The sequence below is a fragment of the Natator depressus genome, chromosome 4, assembly GCF_965152275.1.
Source record: "Natator depressus isolate rNatDep1 chromosome 4, rNatDep2.hap1, whole genome shotgun sequence".
NCBI classification, from domain to species: Eukaryota; Metazoa; Chordata; order Testudines; family Cheloniidae; genus Natator; species Natator depressus.
Genome location: NC_134237.1, coordinates 71176285 through 71194438, shown reverse-complemented (window position 1 = coordinate 71194438; position 18154 = coordinate 71176285). Strand labels below are relative to the sequence as shown.

Sequence of the window (18154 nt, the reverse complement as noted above, 5' to 3'; positions counted from 1 at the left end):
CTACATAACATGAGTAAGGTTGGCAGAGTTAAGCCTTGTTTGCTTTTGCAAATCAAGTCATACAGATATTACCAAGCCTAATCAATTGTACAGGGCTACACTGAATAGTATAATAATCTGGTTGAATCAGAACAGGAGAATGATTTGGGTGCCTGAGGACTGTGGTTTTCCAAATGAGGTATTTGGGGTTGCCATAAATATAAAGGGAAGGGTAAACACCTTTAAAATCCCTCCTGGCCAGAGGAAAAACCCTTTCACCTGTAAAGGGTTAAGAAGCTAGGATAACCTCGCTGGCACCTGACCACAATGACCAATGAAGAGACAAGATACTTTCAAAGCTGGAAGGGGGAAAAAAAACAAAGGGTCTGGGTCTGGTCTGGGTGATGCTTTTGCCGGCGACAGAACAGGAATGGAGTCTTAGAATTTAGTAAGTAATCTAGCTAGATATGCGTTAGATTATGATTTCTTTAAATGGCTGAGAAATTAAGCTGTGCTGAAAGGAAAGGATATTTCTGTCTCTGTGTCTTTTTGTAACTTAAGGTTTTGCCTAGAGGGATTCTCTATGTTTTGAATCTAATTACCCTGTAAGGTATTTACCATCCTGATTTTACAGAGGTGATTCTTTTTTACTTTTTACTTCTATTAAAATTCTTCTTTTCAGAACTGAATGCTTTTTCATTGTTCTTAAGATCCAAGGATTTGGGTCTCTGGTCACCTATGCAAATTGATGAGGATTTTTACCAAACCTTCCCCAGGAAGTGGGGTGCATGGGGTGGGAGGATTTGGGGGGGAAAGATGTTTCCGAACAACTCTTTCCCAGAAACCCGGTTAGACGTTTGGTGGTGGCAGCGAAAGTCCAAGGGCAAAGGGTAAAATAGTTTGTACCTTGGGGAAGTTTTAACCTAAGCTGGTAAAAGTAAGCTTTGGAGGTTTTCATGCAGGTCCCCACATCTGTACCCTAGAGTTCAGAGTGGGGAAGGAACCTTGACAGGGGTGAAAGTCACTTACTAAGAAAAAGAAAGCGGTCACTATAGTGCTGACTGCTGACAATGCCTTGCTTCTGGGGAGATTCTGAGAAATGCTGTGTCCCATGTGACTAGTTGTGGGTAAAAAACAAATTACTAGCAGATATACTGGCAAAAACAGGGAAATGGACACTTTATCTTCCTTTTGTCTCTTACGATTTTCTGCATTGTTTCCATTCACACTCTTTTGAACACCAACAGAAATTAAGATATTCTGTTGTGGAGAGGAGATTTCTTTATGAGCATATTTATCATGCCAACAATGCAGTTTAATGGGACTTTGATGCTGTGCAATTATGTATTTAAATTCCATCTTACTGGAAACATTCTTGGTCAGGGGGAATTGCTGAAGACAATTTCAGGCAACCTGGGGATAATTTTGCCAGCCACAAGGCCTAAACAAAAATTTTTAAAACATACAGTTTAGGAAAAAAGGGTTAGTTCTTTGCATTCATCCTATGGAAATCAACATTGGGATATGGAAATTAATATACAGTTCTACAAGGACACTGTTTGCTTTTTAAAATAAATTCATACAATATGGTATTTAGATAGGAAAACAACAACAATAAAATACATTCTTTTGGGGATTCTCCTTGGGTTAATTCCTCCTCCGTACATTTTGAAATTCTTTATTTACCCGATTATGTTGGCATTTATATAGTCTCTCTTTGTTTTTGAATTTCAAGAATGTTACAAAAAAATTCTCAGTTTTCGTGATTTCCCCTCACCTCCCACCCCCACCATTTCCCAACCAGCGTTATTAATTCCATTCAGTTCTCTGAACATTTCAAAACAGATGATTACCTCATATGATGCACACCTGTCCTGAGGAGTTTATACATGTTCAAAACTGACCATTTTACTTGGGTTTGATGCATCATGAGGTGGTGAAGTAAGGGCAGAGTCAGGACTCCTGGACAGAGCTAGTCTGTCTGGCAGGGAACCCGCCTCTTTCCCCCAGCCTGGGTATAAGAGTTACTAAAGAAGTGTAGGGGGAAAGGAAAGCAATAGATTGAGGTAAAGACTTCCTGGCATGAAAACCAGAAATGATTCCATGTTGAAGAGGTAGCTGATGGAGAATGAGGCTGCCATCAAACAGGGATGAAGGGAAAATTTTTAGCAATTGCAAGTGGAAGACAACATGGGAAAAAATATCACACACTTTAGTTTTTAAGTATGTTTTTGGGTTTTCCCCCATATTCACAGTACTTGTCAATATTATTAGAGCTGGTTGAAAAATGTGCCTTTTTTGTCAAAAAAAATCAGCATTTGAAGGTTTCTATTAGATCCAATATTTATCACCATTGATGTGTTTGATTCTTTGCAATTAAATAAGAGGTTCCCTGGTACAAGTTGCTTATGATCTTTCAGACGCATGCAAAACCAAATCAGGCACAAATATATGATGTACTGGCAGCTGTCAGAGGTGATGCCTGAATGTATAGAAGTGGTCCGTTTTAAAGATTTATTTTATTAGAGAGTTCTGTTTAAAATGTGAGAAATAGTGTCCTAATAGTGAGTTGTAAGTGGTAAACTTTCTAAGGAAAAGGAAACAGTTATTTACTTTTCTGATATTTTCTTTCCACCCAGCCAAAAGTGAGCCAATAAGCTGCCAGAGGTAAATCACTGCAAAAAAGTGGGAATAGGGCCTTTTAGGGGTTGTAGTGAAGCGGAGTGGCCTCCCTCTGGACTTGAGAGCGAGGGACCACTACCCTCCCCCTGATAGGTGGAGCCAAACCCCCACCAGAAGTACCAGGGCAGGGCAGCAAGTATAAAGTGTGTCCTGCAGCTCAGTTGTGGCTGCACCACAGAAGGAGATGGATGTCTCTTCTAGAGAGCCGAGCCTTCTGTGGGACCCTGGACCAGCAGCCAAGCAGACCAGTGCCCTACTGAGTGAAGAGTCAAAGGACCCCAGAAAGTGGCTGAAGTGAGGCGATGAGACAAAGCCCCAGCTCAATGGAGGAACACCGACTACGTGAGGTAGGAAGTAGACCAGGGGAACAAGACTTCGGTCAGGTTGTGCTGCTGAGAAACCAAGCAGCAGATTTCAGTTTTCCTGCTGACGCAGTGGCAGCACCATCCACCAGTAATAGGGCCCTGGGCTGGGATCTGGTGGAGTAACCTGTGCCGTGGTCTCCCTATCCCCTTTTGTGCTATTCCACACTTGAGGATTGGCAACACACTCACCCTTCACCCAGAAGGCTGTACCCTGATGGTTGGTTGCCCCAGCCAGGAGGCTGTGGGCTCTAGACTGTTGACTGCTGTCTTCCTTAGCCAGGAGGCTCGAATCTAAAGACTCTTTATTTCTCTGCCCCGTCCAGAGGGCCAGAGCCCTAGACTGTAGATTGCTGTCTGCCTTTTTTCGGTCAGGGGTATGAAAAAAAACACAAGTTGACTGACAAAAGCATCGGTGTGGGCAGCGTCTCCTGCCAACATAACTACCGCCACTTGTTGGAGGTGGTTTAATTATACCAGTGGGAGAGCTCTCTCCAGCTGGAATAGCTGTGCTGCTGTAAGGTCTGTAGTGTAAATATAAGCCTAGAGTCTCCTGGCTAAGGCTAAACCCAGAGGGCCAGAGCCCAGACTGTGTTTGCTGTCAGCCCTAGTCAGGAGGCTCAGAGCTAAGACTGCTTTTCGCTCTACCCCAGAATCAGGCCAGAGCCCCAGACTTAACTCTTTGCACCAGCCAGGAGACTGAAAACTATAGCTTTTTGCTCGGCCCTGACCAGCAGGGCCCAAGCCAGACATCTGTTGCCTGCTGGAGGGAGATGGAGTGGCCTCCCTCCCCACTGAAGAGTGAGCGTCCACTACAGGTTAAAAGTTTAGTTAGTCATCTATTCTTGTTCTGAACTTTTCCCCTTACATAGTATCCTTACTTGTTGCTGGTTGCATCAACTTTTTCCTACCGCAGTCTATCATTACTTCTGCTGTTGGGAAGGTCAGGAGACCATATTCAGAGACTGAAATTTTCATAAATAAAACTTCTCTAAAAAAAAAAAAATCAGTTGCCAAAATACTGTATACCAGAAGCAGTATGACTTGTCACCCTTCCCCACTAAAGATTTGCTGGGATTTTTCAAACTCTCATTTAACAATAGCAGCAGGAGGCTCTAACATACTATGACATTTATCTCTGTCTAATAAAATACTGCCTGATAACTCAGGGGGAAATCATTCTGTAAATAGAAGAACAGTCTGATCAAAAATGAAGTCCTGGAGAATCATTAAAAAATATATACAGATGCATTATTATTTCAAAGATATGCTAATTTATCTTAGAGCAAGCTTTTTAGATGAATTGAAAACATATTTTACAATTCTTGCCTCTTTCTGATCAGAAATTATCAGAGGATTTTGATTTTAAATTTATTATTTTTTCTAAATGATTCACTATTTTCTTCAAATATTTCTTGTAGTGTAGATTGTAAACCATTTGTTATGAAGAGTCAGCATTTGAAATTTGAATTGTCTTGATTGATTTGGATTGGTTACATGAGTATATTTCTGTTCCCTGACTAGATGACAGGAACAAATAGAATCAGGTTTCTAGCACAATTAAATGTGTTTGAGTTCAAATTTCACACTCTGAATATTCTGCATTATTTGTTTAAAAACATACAGAATAAAACTATTAGAATCAGGTTCCTAGTGAACATAATCAAACAAGCTCATGAGTTACTGAATATTCAGAATATCAACTACTCACTTAAAACTTATAGTTTCGGCAGACATTTCTGCCATGGAACACAACTAGAATATTCAGGAAAATGGGATATGGGCAGAAACACAGTGAAAACTTGTTTAAAAATACAAGTTAATATTCACAAAAATTGTTTGCAGGATTCACCAAGATCCAGCTTACAGTATTTATTGTGAGATCAAATCAGATTCGAATAAAACCCACAAACCAGAAAACTCTCACCCCTCAACATAAGGCTGCCAAACTACTGCACTGCTTGTACATTTAACTCCAGCAAATAGTTATATATCTACTTTTGGCCAACTTGGACAAAATACCTTCATCACACAGCACCACAGCTACATAGTCACATTTCCTGTTAGGCTGGGAGGTACTTCACCAGAAAGGCACAACAGGTGAATACACAGAGTGAAATATTTGATCAAATATAGTTTACTTACTTTGGATGTCGAATGTCTGGTAGTGATCGTTCCAGGGCTATGTTGTTACTAACAAGTATGTTGAAGCCATTCTCCCTATAAGCAGAATCGTCACGGTCTTCCTCTGTTAGAGGATACGGCTTTCCATGCTCACCTTTCCCTGTAACAAAATGAAATAGTTACCGGTCTCTGTTATTTGACATCATAGAGAAGGTTCAAATTTGGCACAGTAGACAACGATATAGTGAGGAGGAATGGAACAGGAATAATCATAGCAGAATATTAAAGAATAAGGTAGTGACATCCAAAGGAAGTGAGACTGGTTGATGAAAAAATAGCACTGAACAGAGAACAAATATTTAATGTTGTATGTAGATAAACACCACAGGATGGCTGTAAAATAGAGGAGAATGAAGAATTCCAGAGAGCATTGGGCAAGTGATTAGTGAAGTGCCGCAGGCTGAGCACTTGATGATTGGAGCAGATCTCAGACATGTGGGAAAATACAGGTCTACGATGACTGTCATAGAGGACAAAGCTTTGGAACCAGAAATGAAGCTGATGAGGATATCTTTGCGTTAACCAGAGCTCATTGTTACCAATATGTACTTTGTATAGAGGGAGGAGTATATTTAATTTAATTATATAAAGAGCAACAGCAACAAGTCCCAGATCAATTATTTTCTAACAATAGGAAGAGATTTAAACAAACAGGAGAAACTGTAAAGTGACCTTAGGAAAGCAGATTGCAGACCAACATAGATTGCTTGTAATGGATATAAAGATGAAAAGTCTAGTGGGGGGCAAAAGAAAAGTTGTCGAACAAAGGATAAAATGGCAGAGAAGCATGGCTAGAGAAGTTAGTCTGAGATTCAAGGATGAGGTCCTATGGAAGCTGCACAATGACCAAGTCAATTACTAAGATACCAACAAGGTTTGAGGGAGAATATCCAAAACTTACTACAGAAAGTGCACAAGCTGCCTGTGGTCAAATTAAAGGAAAGAAATTTAATGAGAAGCAGATGTGGTGCAGAAGACTATGAAAAAGGAGGAAAGGTTTAAGTGATGGCAAAAAGTAAGATTGGTGGAAAGTTTATGAGCAATACAAGCTGGTAAGGAAAACAGCAAAATGCTGTTGTGAAAGCTAAAGATCCTGCATTTAAAATCTTACATGCAGGACTACCAATGAAGGGGAGGGAAAGAATATATAAACTAACCAAGATTAGGCACAGAAGCATAGAGGACTTGGGACCTCTAAAGATGAAAATGGAAGAGTACTGGTGGAAGACAGCAAAACCATTAGGAGATAGCAGAGGTTTTATGAGAAACAGATCAATGAAGAGGAAGTGAAGAAACAGTTGAAGGAAATATGTGCAAGCAACAACCTCACATGATGGGGGAAAAGCAGTGGGATTGGACAGTGTACCAGCTGAGGCTTATAAAGCATTAGGTCATGAGGGAATGGTGGTAATGACAAACTCTCCATATTTGTAAGGATCAGCAGGACTTGAACCTGGGCTCTCAGAGCTGCCAGGCAACCAACATTTCCACCTGTTGACAGCTGTAACCTGACCACTCCATGACCCACAATCCACAGAGGTTACACACCACACGAAGCTAACCTCTTGTGTGATCTAATTGACAGTTGCCTTAGTGATCCCCAATTGAATCACTGATCCTCTATAAGACCATGCAGCATACCAGAAAGTGTCCAGGGAACAACATGGATCTCTAGCTAGCTGCCACAACTGCCTTGCTTCTCTGTTCTGAATTCCCAGTATCTGATATTGACCCTTAGCCTGCTTCCTAACTCTCTCTGATTTGGACCCTCATCTTGACTTGGATGCTTTCTATATCCATTGGCTTCAGTTCCTAGCTCCCAAGCTCCTGATATTAATCCTGCCTACCTTTGCTCAGAATCCTGACAGTACTGGAAAAATGCTGGATGAGTGGTGGAAGAGCACATTGGTTCCCATCTTCAAGCATAAAGGAGATGTACAAGAATGTAGTAATTACTGACCCATCAAGCTAATGAGTCACATGATGAACTGTCTGGAAAGAATTATCAAGAAAAGACTTTGGATGGAATTGGAGAATCAAGTAAGTGACAGCCCATTTGGCTTTATACCAGAAAGGTCAACAATAGATGCAGTGTCTGCTCCCCAAATATTGCTGGAAAAGTACCAGGAGAAACTCCTAGTTTTGGTGGATTTAGAGAAGACTTAGACAGTGAAGGAACATAAATTTACACCGTGTAGAGTTAAGCACAGGAGTTTATTAGGTACAGCACTGACTGAGTGTTACCTTGCTTATTAGGCTTAGACACTGTTAATTAATTGATTACAATGGAATATATGGATTTTCCATGGGCGGGGGAAAGTGACGGGGTAGGCAGTTTTACACCCCCGGAGACGTTTAGCAGCAAGACAAGATAGCACAGTAGCCAATGGTTAAAAAGATTACATAATGTTTTTGCCCATGGTTTTAAGTTAACAAGTTAACATTTAATTAGTACTTTAATAAAATGTATTAGTATAACATATATATGTGGAATTTTGATTTGGGGTTTATAGGAATGAAGCAAATTTTTCGATTGTTTAACAGGGTACATTTTTAGGGGTTAAAGCAAAGAAACAGTGAAAGTATGACAAAGATTGAGTTGGTTTTTTTGTTTGTTTTAAGGCAGGCATTGGTTTTTGGGAAAGGGAGGTGGGAGGAGGCCATATTTTATACTGACATGTTTTAACCTTTTTATAAACTTAAGGTTGGATGTGTGGGAAGAACATTTTTTTTTTTTTTACACAAAAGAAAGTAACACAACAGAACCAGGGCTTTTTTGTTTTATTTGCAACTTTGCATAAGACACAATTATTTAGTACTTAGCTTTAACATTTGGCAATTTGCTCACTAGTCTTATTTTAGCAAAGCAAGGGTTTTTTTGTATTTTGCATTTTTTAGCTAATTACTATTTGCTAGGCCTTTGACCTTTTGACCAAACTTTGGGCCTGTTATAGAGCTGACACAATCCATATACCAGGTGGTTATGTAAACAGCACATGGATTTTAACCCTTCAGAAAGGATTCCTAGAGAGCTGTTATAGTAAAGCATGAGGTCATGCAATCTGCCAGAGACACATGCTCAGACTATCATGGGCATGTACAAGGGTAGCACAACAGTAGCAAGAAGCAGTTGCAACTACAGTGAGTCATTCACAGAAAGGATAGGTCTACACGACGGATCAGCCCGAAGCCCATTCCTATATGTGATTGTAAATGGGCACCAGGACACAGGAGATTAGTAGAGAGGCTCCATGGAGCATGTTTTTTGCTGATGACATGCAGGAACATAAATATAAACTGGAAAGGGACCTAGAACTATAGAGAGCTGCATTAGAAGAAAGTGGCTTACGAATCAGCCAAACAAACAAACATAAAAGACAGAATACATGCAGTGCTTCATTGGAAGGGACTATGAGAAGCCAGTAAAACTGGATGGTGTAGAGTTAAAGACTATGCAACACTTTAAATAGTTTATTTGACATATGGCAATTTCCTGGACAAATCTATTGAATTAAATTTAATTCCTTTTGGGTTCATTGTATTAAAAATGTAATTGTTTGTATGTTGTTGTGAAATTGTAGGTAAATTCTCTTAGAGGAGGGGGCTTGCTAATATACTTCATCTGGTTATCAGCCTTTTGAAGCTTCATACCGGGGAGAGGACCCATTGTCTGGCTCATTACGTAGTCATTGTTTCTTCAAAGGTTCAGACTGGATTCTCTCGGAACCAACAGACAAAGAAAGAATTTTTGAATACATAGGCTGAGTTTAAGCTGACTCAGGGCCTTTGTTTTGATCAAGAAAATGGACAGGACCCATGGAAAACCCCAATCCTTAGGAAAGGCTTGGAATAACTGACTTCAGCCAGAGCCCTATGGAGTTGGGGGTGATCTCTGGCAAGCTTATTAGCATGTGTGTAGGTTCTTTTATTGTTAATGTTATCTCTGTAGTGCTTTTACCTTAAGAATAAAGTATGCTTGTTTAGGAAAAACACTGTGGTAACTTATAACTGGGGCAACAACACTGTTTATGGTCTCTGAGGGGAGAAGCAAAGCAAGCCTGCTGGGAATAACACTGAAGTCAGGGAACTGTTGAGCCTGGAAATACCTGATCAGGAGGGAGAAACAGGTGGCTCTCCCCTTGTGAAGGCAAAGTTTAGGGGGCTGGAAGCCTGACAGTATGTGCCTTGCTGGACCACTATGAGGAAATACAGGTACAGCTGCCCTGAACTTTGACACCTTGTTTCAGTGTTTAACCATAAGGGGAACATGGATGCGAATGTTAGGAGCCACATGAAGAGTGGTTGGTGTAAATGGAGGGAGTTGATAGGAATTCTCTATGATAAGAATATGCCCACGTATCCTAAAGAGCAAATTGAAAAGATCATGATTAGGCCAAAGATCTGTGGGTCAGAACAAAGAGAAAAGAACTACTTCATACTGCTGAAATGAGAAAACTTAGGTAGATTCTGAGTAAGATGAGAGCTGATAGGCTATACAATAAAATGGTATGATCCCTGATACAGGTAGCCCCGATCGCAGAAAAGCTGAGAGCATCCATTCAGATGGCAGGGTCATGAGACGATGAGATGTGGAATATGCCGGCCAGGGAGCACAAGGACTGGCAGTCACAGGGCAAAGACCATGAGGAAGACCTAGGAAAGGATGGTTTGAGATGATATGAAGAAGGATGGTGTCAGCTTGAAGATGCACTTAACAAAAATGCTTGGAGCTGAAGAACAAGAGCCACTAACCCTGATGAATGGGAAAAGGAGAAGGCAAGGACAAAAAGGATATAGCAGAGATGGACTCAAACCAGAACCTCACACCTGAACACTTCTAAGGAAATTTATGATCTAGATATGCATGTTGATGTAAACATCATGATTCAGGTCTAGTGCATATAATGGACTGAACATCAAATCAGAACTAATCTGAATTTCCCGAAAGTTCTGGGGTAGTTTAGATTAAGATTCAATTCTGGACCTTAATTTTAAAGCGTGTTTTCATGTCTTGTTTTCAAATTTATATTTAAACTTAGACGTTTCAAAAGCTTTTCACATTTGTTTCAACATTGTCCTTGATATGGCCTACACTTAAATGATGGTGTCATTTAAAGTTGGTGGGAAAATTCAGACAGAATATTTTTTGCCAGTTCATCTAAATAGAAATGTTTGATGGAGGCAGTTTGATTACAATGACTTTGCATTGGAATTGTGGCTGGTTTCCTCCCAGATCACCTACTTTGCTCCGCTGCCAGGGAGCTGAAAGCCATGGAAGTCCCAGCACCCAAGTCTGTAGCTTCTTGGCAGCCTGGGTTCCCAAGACTTCCAGGTTCATGATGCCTCAGCAGTCTGCCAGCCCTAGAAGGCACTCTGGCACCCAACTTCCCGGGCCCATGGCTCTGGGGCAGCCCATCATGTAGACTATGCCAAAGCCAGGGTTCCATTTCCCTTCATGGAGAATTGCAAAATGTTTCATTTTTGTTCTGAAACAGTGAAATCAAATTTTGAAAAAAATCTAAATTCCTCTATGAAACTGAATTACCTTTTTCTGCTCAGCTGTGGTGTCGTCATCTTTAGTTACAAATACCATTACAAAAATATAAGGGGGAAGGCAATCATTATGTAATAAGTAGTAGTAGCTAGAGTAGATTGAAATGAGGGAAACCCCTCAGTGAACCAGCCAAGGAAGAGAGGGAGCCGTAAGGAAGTGCCACTCTAAGTTAAGTATAGGAAAAAAGGAGTAGTAGAGGGCGGGGAACTATGGTCCTTAGTCATATCCCCTTAATGTAAGCTTTAATTATAAAAGGCATAAAAGATAATTTGTCAACTTCTGTAACTCTTAGTTTGGGGTGGGGAGAGGGCAGGATGTTGAATACCTGACTAAATGGCTGTAAGTTCCCCCATAGTCATGTGAATCAACAGCTGGGAAAGAATAATTTCCTACAAGGGTTGTTATAACAATCTTGCATTACATTGTTTAGTATGTGCATGAGGGTAAATAGCTGCCCTCACTTGCACAGTTGTGCAGTACAACTTTGACTAATGGAAAGCCAAAAACTCTCCTCTGCAATGTAGACAAGGCAGCAAGAAAAGAAAAAAGTGATCTATGCCTTTAAAAGACAGATGATCTAAGGTCTAGCTTGTCATTCCTCTGAACCTTGTGGGCCTGATCCTCTGCTCCCTCACACTTTGAGTAGTGTGGCATATCTCGCTATATTCCTTTTTTAAAAGGGGAAGGATATTTGGTCTTTGGCATTACAAGACCGTCACAAAGTGCGATAAGGTGTACTAGTCAGAAAATACTGATTTTTCTCTCCTGCCCTTGAGAAGAATATAACTTGATTTATTTCAAATGCTTCTTTCACATCTGTACTGTCGACTCAAAAGAAAGTTTTATATTTCTGGAAACTTAATTTATACTTTTTATTATATTAGGAGAAAAGTAAAGGATTGTATATTTTTATTAAAACCAAAGATCTTTTGGCCAAATGCATGAAAAGTTCCCTTAAATTCCACAGAATTCTAGTATTGTCGTATCCATAATTCTACAGAGAGGACCCTGCTCTCATGTGAGTGAGAGCTAGATTTGCTGACAATGTGAAGATAGCCTCCAAAGAAACTGCATTAGAAATTTCTTCACATAGTAATACCACCAAACTTTTCTTTAAAATATTCCTTAAATCCAGTGCCACTGATTCTAAATTTTAAGCTTAATCTTGTAAACACTTATGCATGTGCTTAACTTTACACAAGGGTTAAACCAAAATTTTTCTAAGGAGGGGGCCTGTGGAGAGGAGCCATCTGCAGCTGGACACTTGTCCTGGGGTAAAGACAGTAGGGCACAGAGTGACCTGTGCACACAGCATAGCTGGGCACATGGCTTGCAGAGGGCAGAGCCTGTCACAGGCAGGTTCGCAGTGCTGGAATGTGCCAAGACAAGGCTCTGAATGCCAAAGAAGGTGGAGCGCGAAAAGCACAGTGGGAGGTACAGTGCAGCCCAATGAACCCCCAGCACTTCTGCTTCCTATGGAAAGCCCCAAAATCTGGGCTGCCCAGGACAGGGGCTCGGGGAAGTGCTGGGGCCTCCCCTCCCAGCCCACAGCTCCACGACTTGGGCAGCAGCTCCCCAGCCTGTTACCTCCTGTGCAGCTGTCTTGCACTTCTGTTTCAGGCAAGGTTAGGAGTGGAGGGGCAGCTGCTGGGTCTCTGCTCAGAGCTGGCCAAGGTGGGCAGGCCTAGGTCTCCCTTGCTGTGCTCCAATTTTACACTAGTAGTCCTAATAAACATAAGCATCATTTTTTTGCAGGATCGGGGCCTTCTATATTAGATTGTACAGCACCAGTTTCTTATATGTCCATCTCAGCCCTTTTGATATCTACACAGCACTCACTCTCTCTGAGACCCTCACCAGGTTTTAGAGCCCAGGCTCCCACCCATGCAGCAACATCCACACTTATTTTTAGCTCCATAGTGTGTTTCCAAGTCAGTTGACCCTGGTTCTGAGAGTCGCTGCTGCTAGTGGTGTGTGTGTGTGCACGCACACAATGCAGACTTACCCGGACTCTCTCTGTTAACTTCAGTTGGCTTGTTGGCTTTGAATCAGCCACAAAGGGTGAGAGAACCCATGCTAATTACTCTTTCTGAGCCACATAACTTTCTCTAAATCTCCCACTTCTCACTCATTCCTGATACTTCCAGCCTGTAGCCAGTTTATAGAGGGGAAATTCTTGAACCTTTAAGGGAAAATATATTTAGTATGGTGACAGCAGTTAATGTTGCCAGCTCAATCTCTTTGCATTGGCACCAAATACTTAACTTTGCAAGTAAAAATGTGAGGTGCCCTAAGTATTTTCATTATTTACTCTGGCTTCATTTGTAATGGTGCCGATAAATGATTATTTCAGGTTTGGAGATTACTGACATTTAAAGGTTTTGTTATTCACGGTTAACTTTCTATTCAAAAGGAAAATATCAAAATCCCTAAAGCTAATATGGACACACAATCCCTGAAATTATGATTCTATGCGAATCTTCATGAAATTCACACGAAATAGCTGTGAGATGAATAATCATAACAAAAGCTGCTCATTTATTGATTACAGTACCCAGCTTTAATACAGAGCACTAGTTAAAGTCTACCGGTGGATTAATATTAGATCTGAATGATACAAAATAGCTATATGCTATCATATTTCAGTCCAACAAGGCATTATATAGTGGTCAATGTGTATAAATCTCTCAGCATGTATCCCAAGTAGACCCCAAGCAGTTTTTATTTGGTTGTAATAATTCACAATTTGGAAAGTACTACTGAGGAAATCCCAGAACAGACAGCTTGTATAATTAAACTAGTTTCAGAGTAACAGCCGTGTTAGTCTGTATTCGCAAAAAGAAAAGGAGTACTTGTGGCACCTTAGAGACTAACCAATTTATTTGAGCATAAGCTTTCGTGAGCTACAGCTACATCCGATGAAGTGAGCTGTAGCTCACGAAAGCTCATGCTCAAATAAATTGGTTAGTCTCTAAGGTGCCACAAGTACTCCTTTTCTTTTTATAATTAAACTAGACAGCTCACACATCCTTTTCACTAATTAATGTCCCTTATAATCCCACTGCTTGCTCTCTTTCAAGTCAGGTGTTTTTTTCTTTAAAGGAGACTATTTCCTCTGAAGTTTCCTCTAACTAGGAGAGACAGTTCACAAGACATTGTACCTTTCCTGAAAGACCAGTCACAAAGGGTGATGAATTACTCTTCTACCAAGGAAGTGTCAACTATTGTACTTCGAGGAGGGGAGCTCTGTAAGGATATAAGGGATGGGATCCTCCCCAATCCTTTGCCTCTGTAGCTCTGTTCCAATGTATGGTTTGAAATAGCAACAATTTCTGTTCCCCATATACTTTGTGGTGGTTATGGGGCACGAGAACAGTACACTTTAGCTGGGCATCCTAATTAGCGTAAATCAGCACTGTCAACCCCACAATTTCAAAGTCATGAGTCAGAGCTGCAAAACTCAAATGAATTGGCTTGAAAATCATGAGCTGTTAGAAACAAGTTTTGTTTTGTTTTTATTTATTTTCTAGTTTTCAAGCCTTTGGGGTTCACATTTTCAAGATTCCCTCTGCCACCATCAGAGCTAGAAAGTTAGTTTATTAAGGAACCATGAAAGCTGAAATTCTCAGATATTGAGAGATTTGTGATAAAATGGCAACACTTGATATAAGAGTATAGTATAGAGCAGCAGTGGCCCACTCTTTGGTCTTCCACCAATTCCTCTCCATGTTGAAATATTTGGGGGATGCTTTTAGTAGCCTTGCTCATTGCTAGCACAAAGCTTCCATGACACAGAATGCCTATTACAAGCCCTTCGTTGTAGGGCTGTGGAAGTGTGATTTTCATCCTCTGGACCAAAGACACTTGGAAAAAATACTTCTGAGTTCCATGCCTTTGAAGTACGCAACAGTCAGAAAGCTGTAAAAAGTAAACTTTTGAGGGCTTCAGTGACATTACATGGTGCATTTACAAAAAGTGTAAACTTTTTAAAAATTAGGTTCTAAATTAGATAGTAGAATTCAAAGGTGAAGAAGTTAACATTGTCTTTATCTCAATTCTAGACCTGAACTCAAGGCAGCATAGGAACAGCATTTTTTTTTAAAAGAGAACAAATAAACAAACATTGGATTTGAAATTTGATATTTGTCTTCCTTTAGGTTCAAACCTAAAGCCCTAGAGCCCTTTCCTACATAATTTATACCTCTATTTCCCTCTTGGGTAGGGTTCAGTTACATTTTCTCTGATACAAGCTGTGGCAGAGAAAATATATAGCAGCTCTGAGACATAGCATAGCTTTCCTTTTAAATGCTGTCCTGCTACTCTGGTTTCACATGTTATTTGGTTTAAGTGAATGTATTTCAGTCAATGAATTGCTTATGAAATATTTGCCATGACGACAACTTCAAATATTCACTATTCACAATGTCATATGGTATTGGTCACATAAGTCAGTGTCATATTTCTACTCCCAAACACAACTTTGGGGACAGACACATTAACACTTTCAGTGGAATTACATATCCACAGAAGTATCTACAACACTTTCGCTTTTCACAAGCTTTCTTGGGGAAAAAACCTCTCATATAGATGCTAAGAAAAAGTACAAGAGGTTCGTTCATAACACAAAGTTTGGCTCACCATCTCTATCAGTGTCATTTTATCAAAAGTTCAGGGATGTTCAGATTCAGTACAACAATTCATGGCCATCTCCACTAATTACTGAAATTCCACCCTTTTATTCCATAAATTAGTTGTTCACCTGCAGCAAAAATGATGGCTACTGATCAAGAAGAAAGTCATTAATAAACCCTATCACTGCCTGGAACAGAAAGTGGTGCAGGACTGCAATCTTGACATGTTTCTAGGACACAGCCCAGATATAAAACTCAAGTGTTGTTTAATTATTACTTTTTAGATCAGACTTCTCAATTCACTACTCAGGTCTAAACAATCTGAAAATAGAATTTTCTTATTCCCTATCACACAAAGGGTTTTATATTTCCTAAAATAGTGTACATTTTTTTTTTTGGAATATGCACTTCTATGTTAGTTAGCCGAATGCTATTGTAAGTATATAAATGCACATGGAACTTAGAATAATAAATATTTTCTAAAAGCCACCAAAACCCTCAGATAATCTGATTGTAAAAGAGAAGGTGTGAGGTTACAGAAATTCTCTAGAAGTCTGCTTTTATCAGAGTGGCACATATACAACAGGGCTTCTTCAGTCCCAATGGAAGAGCTCTGATGTCTCCTTGGAATGGAGATGTATTCCAGGGGTTTGAGCTCTTACGCTCAGTTTGTGATGCTGGTAGCCAGAAGTGTCTGAACCAAAACATCTGCATATGATGGAAGATGTCAGATACAGCAGAGAGAGGGAATACTTTCTTGCACAGTAGACAGCATGACAGGGGATTGTGTGAGACAAGAAAAGGAACATTATTCTCAGAAGTACAAATGCACAACGCTGTAAAAATGGCACAGTATCAGCCAGAATGGCACAGTTGCCAGATATGCCAATTATTAAGAGAACAAGAGCAAATCAAACTGTACATTTAAAAAGCAGCAGTTCTGTGCAACTTTAATGTGCACTAGATAAAAGTACTGTTGATTAAAAAACACTGACAGGTTCTGTAGTTTAAATTTGATGTTATTTATGTTTCCATAGACACAGCAGAAAACATTGGCTTTGCTACTGAAAATAATCAAGATTCATCAACTGCAAACTTGGCATTCTAGCAGATGGGCTAATAGAAGCTAAATGGATAAGGGATATAATCCACTCAATCTCCTAGACTATATACAAACCTCATTGTTTTCTTATATTCAATCTACTGCTACAATATTCACTTACACTGTATATCCAGTTCACTGCACACCAAACCCAGGCCTTGATTCACTGAAGCACTTCACCACATGTATGTGTCCCATTCACTAAGGGCAAGTGATTGTATTTTATGATGAGATAACTGGCTCTGTGGATATGGGGAAACTGGCGGACGTCATATAACTTGACTTTAGCAAAACTTTTGACACGGTCTCCCATAGTATTCTTGCCAGCAAGTTAAAAAATTATGGATTGGATGAAGGGACTATAAGGTAGATAGAAATCTGGCTAGATTGTTGGGCTCAATGGGTAGTGATCAATGGCTTGATGTCTAGTTGGCAGCCGGTATCAAGTGGACTGCCCCAGGGGTCTCTCCTGGGGTTGGTTTTGTTCAGCATCTTCATTAATGAGCTGGATGATGGGATGGATTACACCCTCAGCAAGTTTGCAGAGGAAACTAAGCTGGGGGGAGAGGTAGATATGCTGGAGGGTAGGGATAGGGTCCAGAGTGACCTCGACATATTGGAGGATTGGGCTAAAAGAAATCTGATGAGGTTCAACAAGAACAAGAATCCCATGCACTGCTACAGGCTGGGGACCAACTGGCTAAGCAGCAGTTCTGCAGAAAAGGACACGGGGATTACAGTGGACGAGAAGATGGATATGAGTCAACAGTGTGCCCTAGTTGCCAAGAAGGCTAATAGCATATTGGGCTGCATTAGCAGGAGCATTGCCAGCAGATCGAGGAAAGTGATTATTCCCCTCTATTTGGCACTGGTGAGGCCATATCTGGAGTACTGCGTCCCATTTTTGGCCCCCCACTAAAGAAAGGGTGTGCACAAATTGGAGAGAGTCCAGCAGAGGGCAATGAACATGATTAGGGGGCTGGGGCACATGACTTATGAGGAGAAGCTGGGGGAAGTTGTCTTATTTAGTCTGCAGAAGAGGCCTTCAACTACCTGAAGCGGGGTTCCAAAGACAATGGAACTAGGCTGTTCTCAGTGGTGGTAGATGACAGAACAAGGAGCAATGGTCTCAAGTTGCAGTGGGGGAGGTCTAGATTGGATATTAGGAAAAACTATTTCACTAGGAGGGTGGTGGAGCACTTGAGTTGGTTACCGAGGGAAATGGTGGAATCTCCATCCACAGAGGTTTTTAAGGCCTGGCTTCACAAAGCCCTGCCTGGGATGATTTAGTCCTGCTTTGAGCAGGGGGTTGGACTAAATGACATCCTGAGGTCTCTTCCAACCCTAATGTTCTATGATTGTATGACTTCAAGAGGACTTAAGCATGTGCTTCAATTTAATCACATGCCTCAGTACTTTGCTGAACAGGGCTGGGGTTATTATGTGTTGAAGTGCTTTACTAAATCCATGTCTTAATGAATGTGTGCTATTTTCATTAAATCACCTATTCCCGTTATTTCCTGGTACTTTTAGAAAAATTCTTAACACACACAAATATAAGAAAGATGGGGTATAAACCAAACCATAGCTAAGCATACTGCTTAACTGATTACCCATCCTGCCTTTTTAAGGTTCTCTTAATTTTGATTGCTTACCTAAA

General features: G+C 40.5%; 1 protein-coding gene across 7 annotated transcripts in view; it reads right to left on the bottom strand.

Annotated features, from left to right (window-relative positions):
- GALNTL6 (polypeptide N-acetylgalactosaminyltransferase like 6) overlaps positions 1 to 18154 on the bottom strand; it is a 927841-nt gene that overhangs the window by 507270 nt on the left and 402417 nt on the right. For all 7 annotated transcript variants that reach the window (XM_074951162.1, XM_074951163.1, XM_074951157.1 and 4 more), the window contains one exon: positions 5169 to 5307. In XM_074951162.1, coding sequence (XP_074807263.1) covers positions 5169 to 5307 — 139 coding nt within the window. The remainder of the gene's footprint in view (positions 1 to 5168; positions 5308 to 18154) is intronic.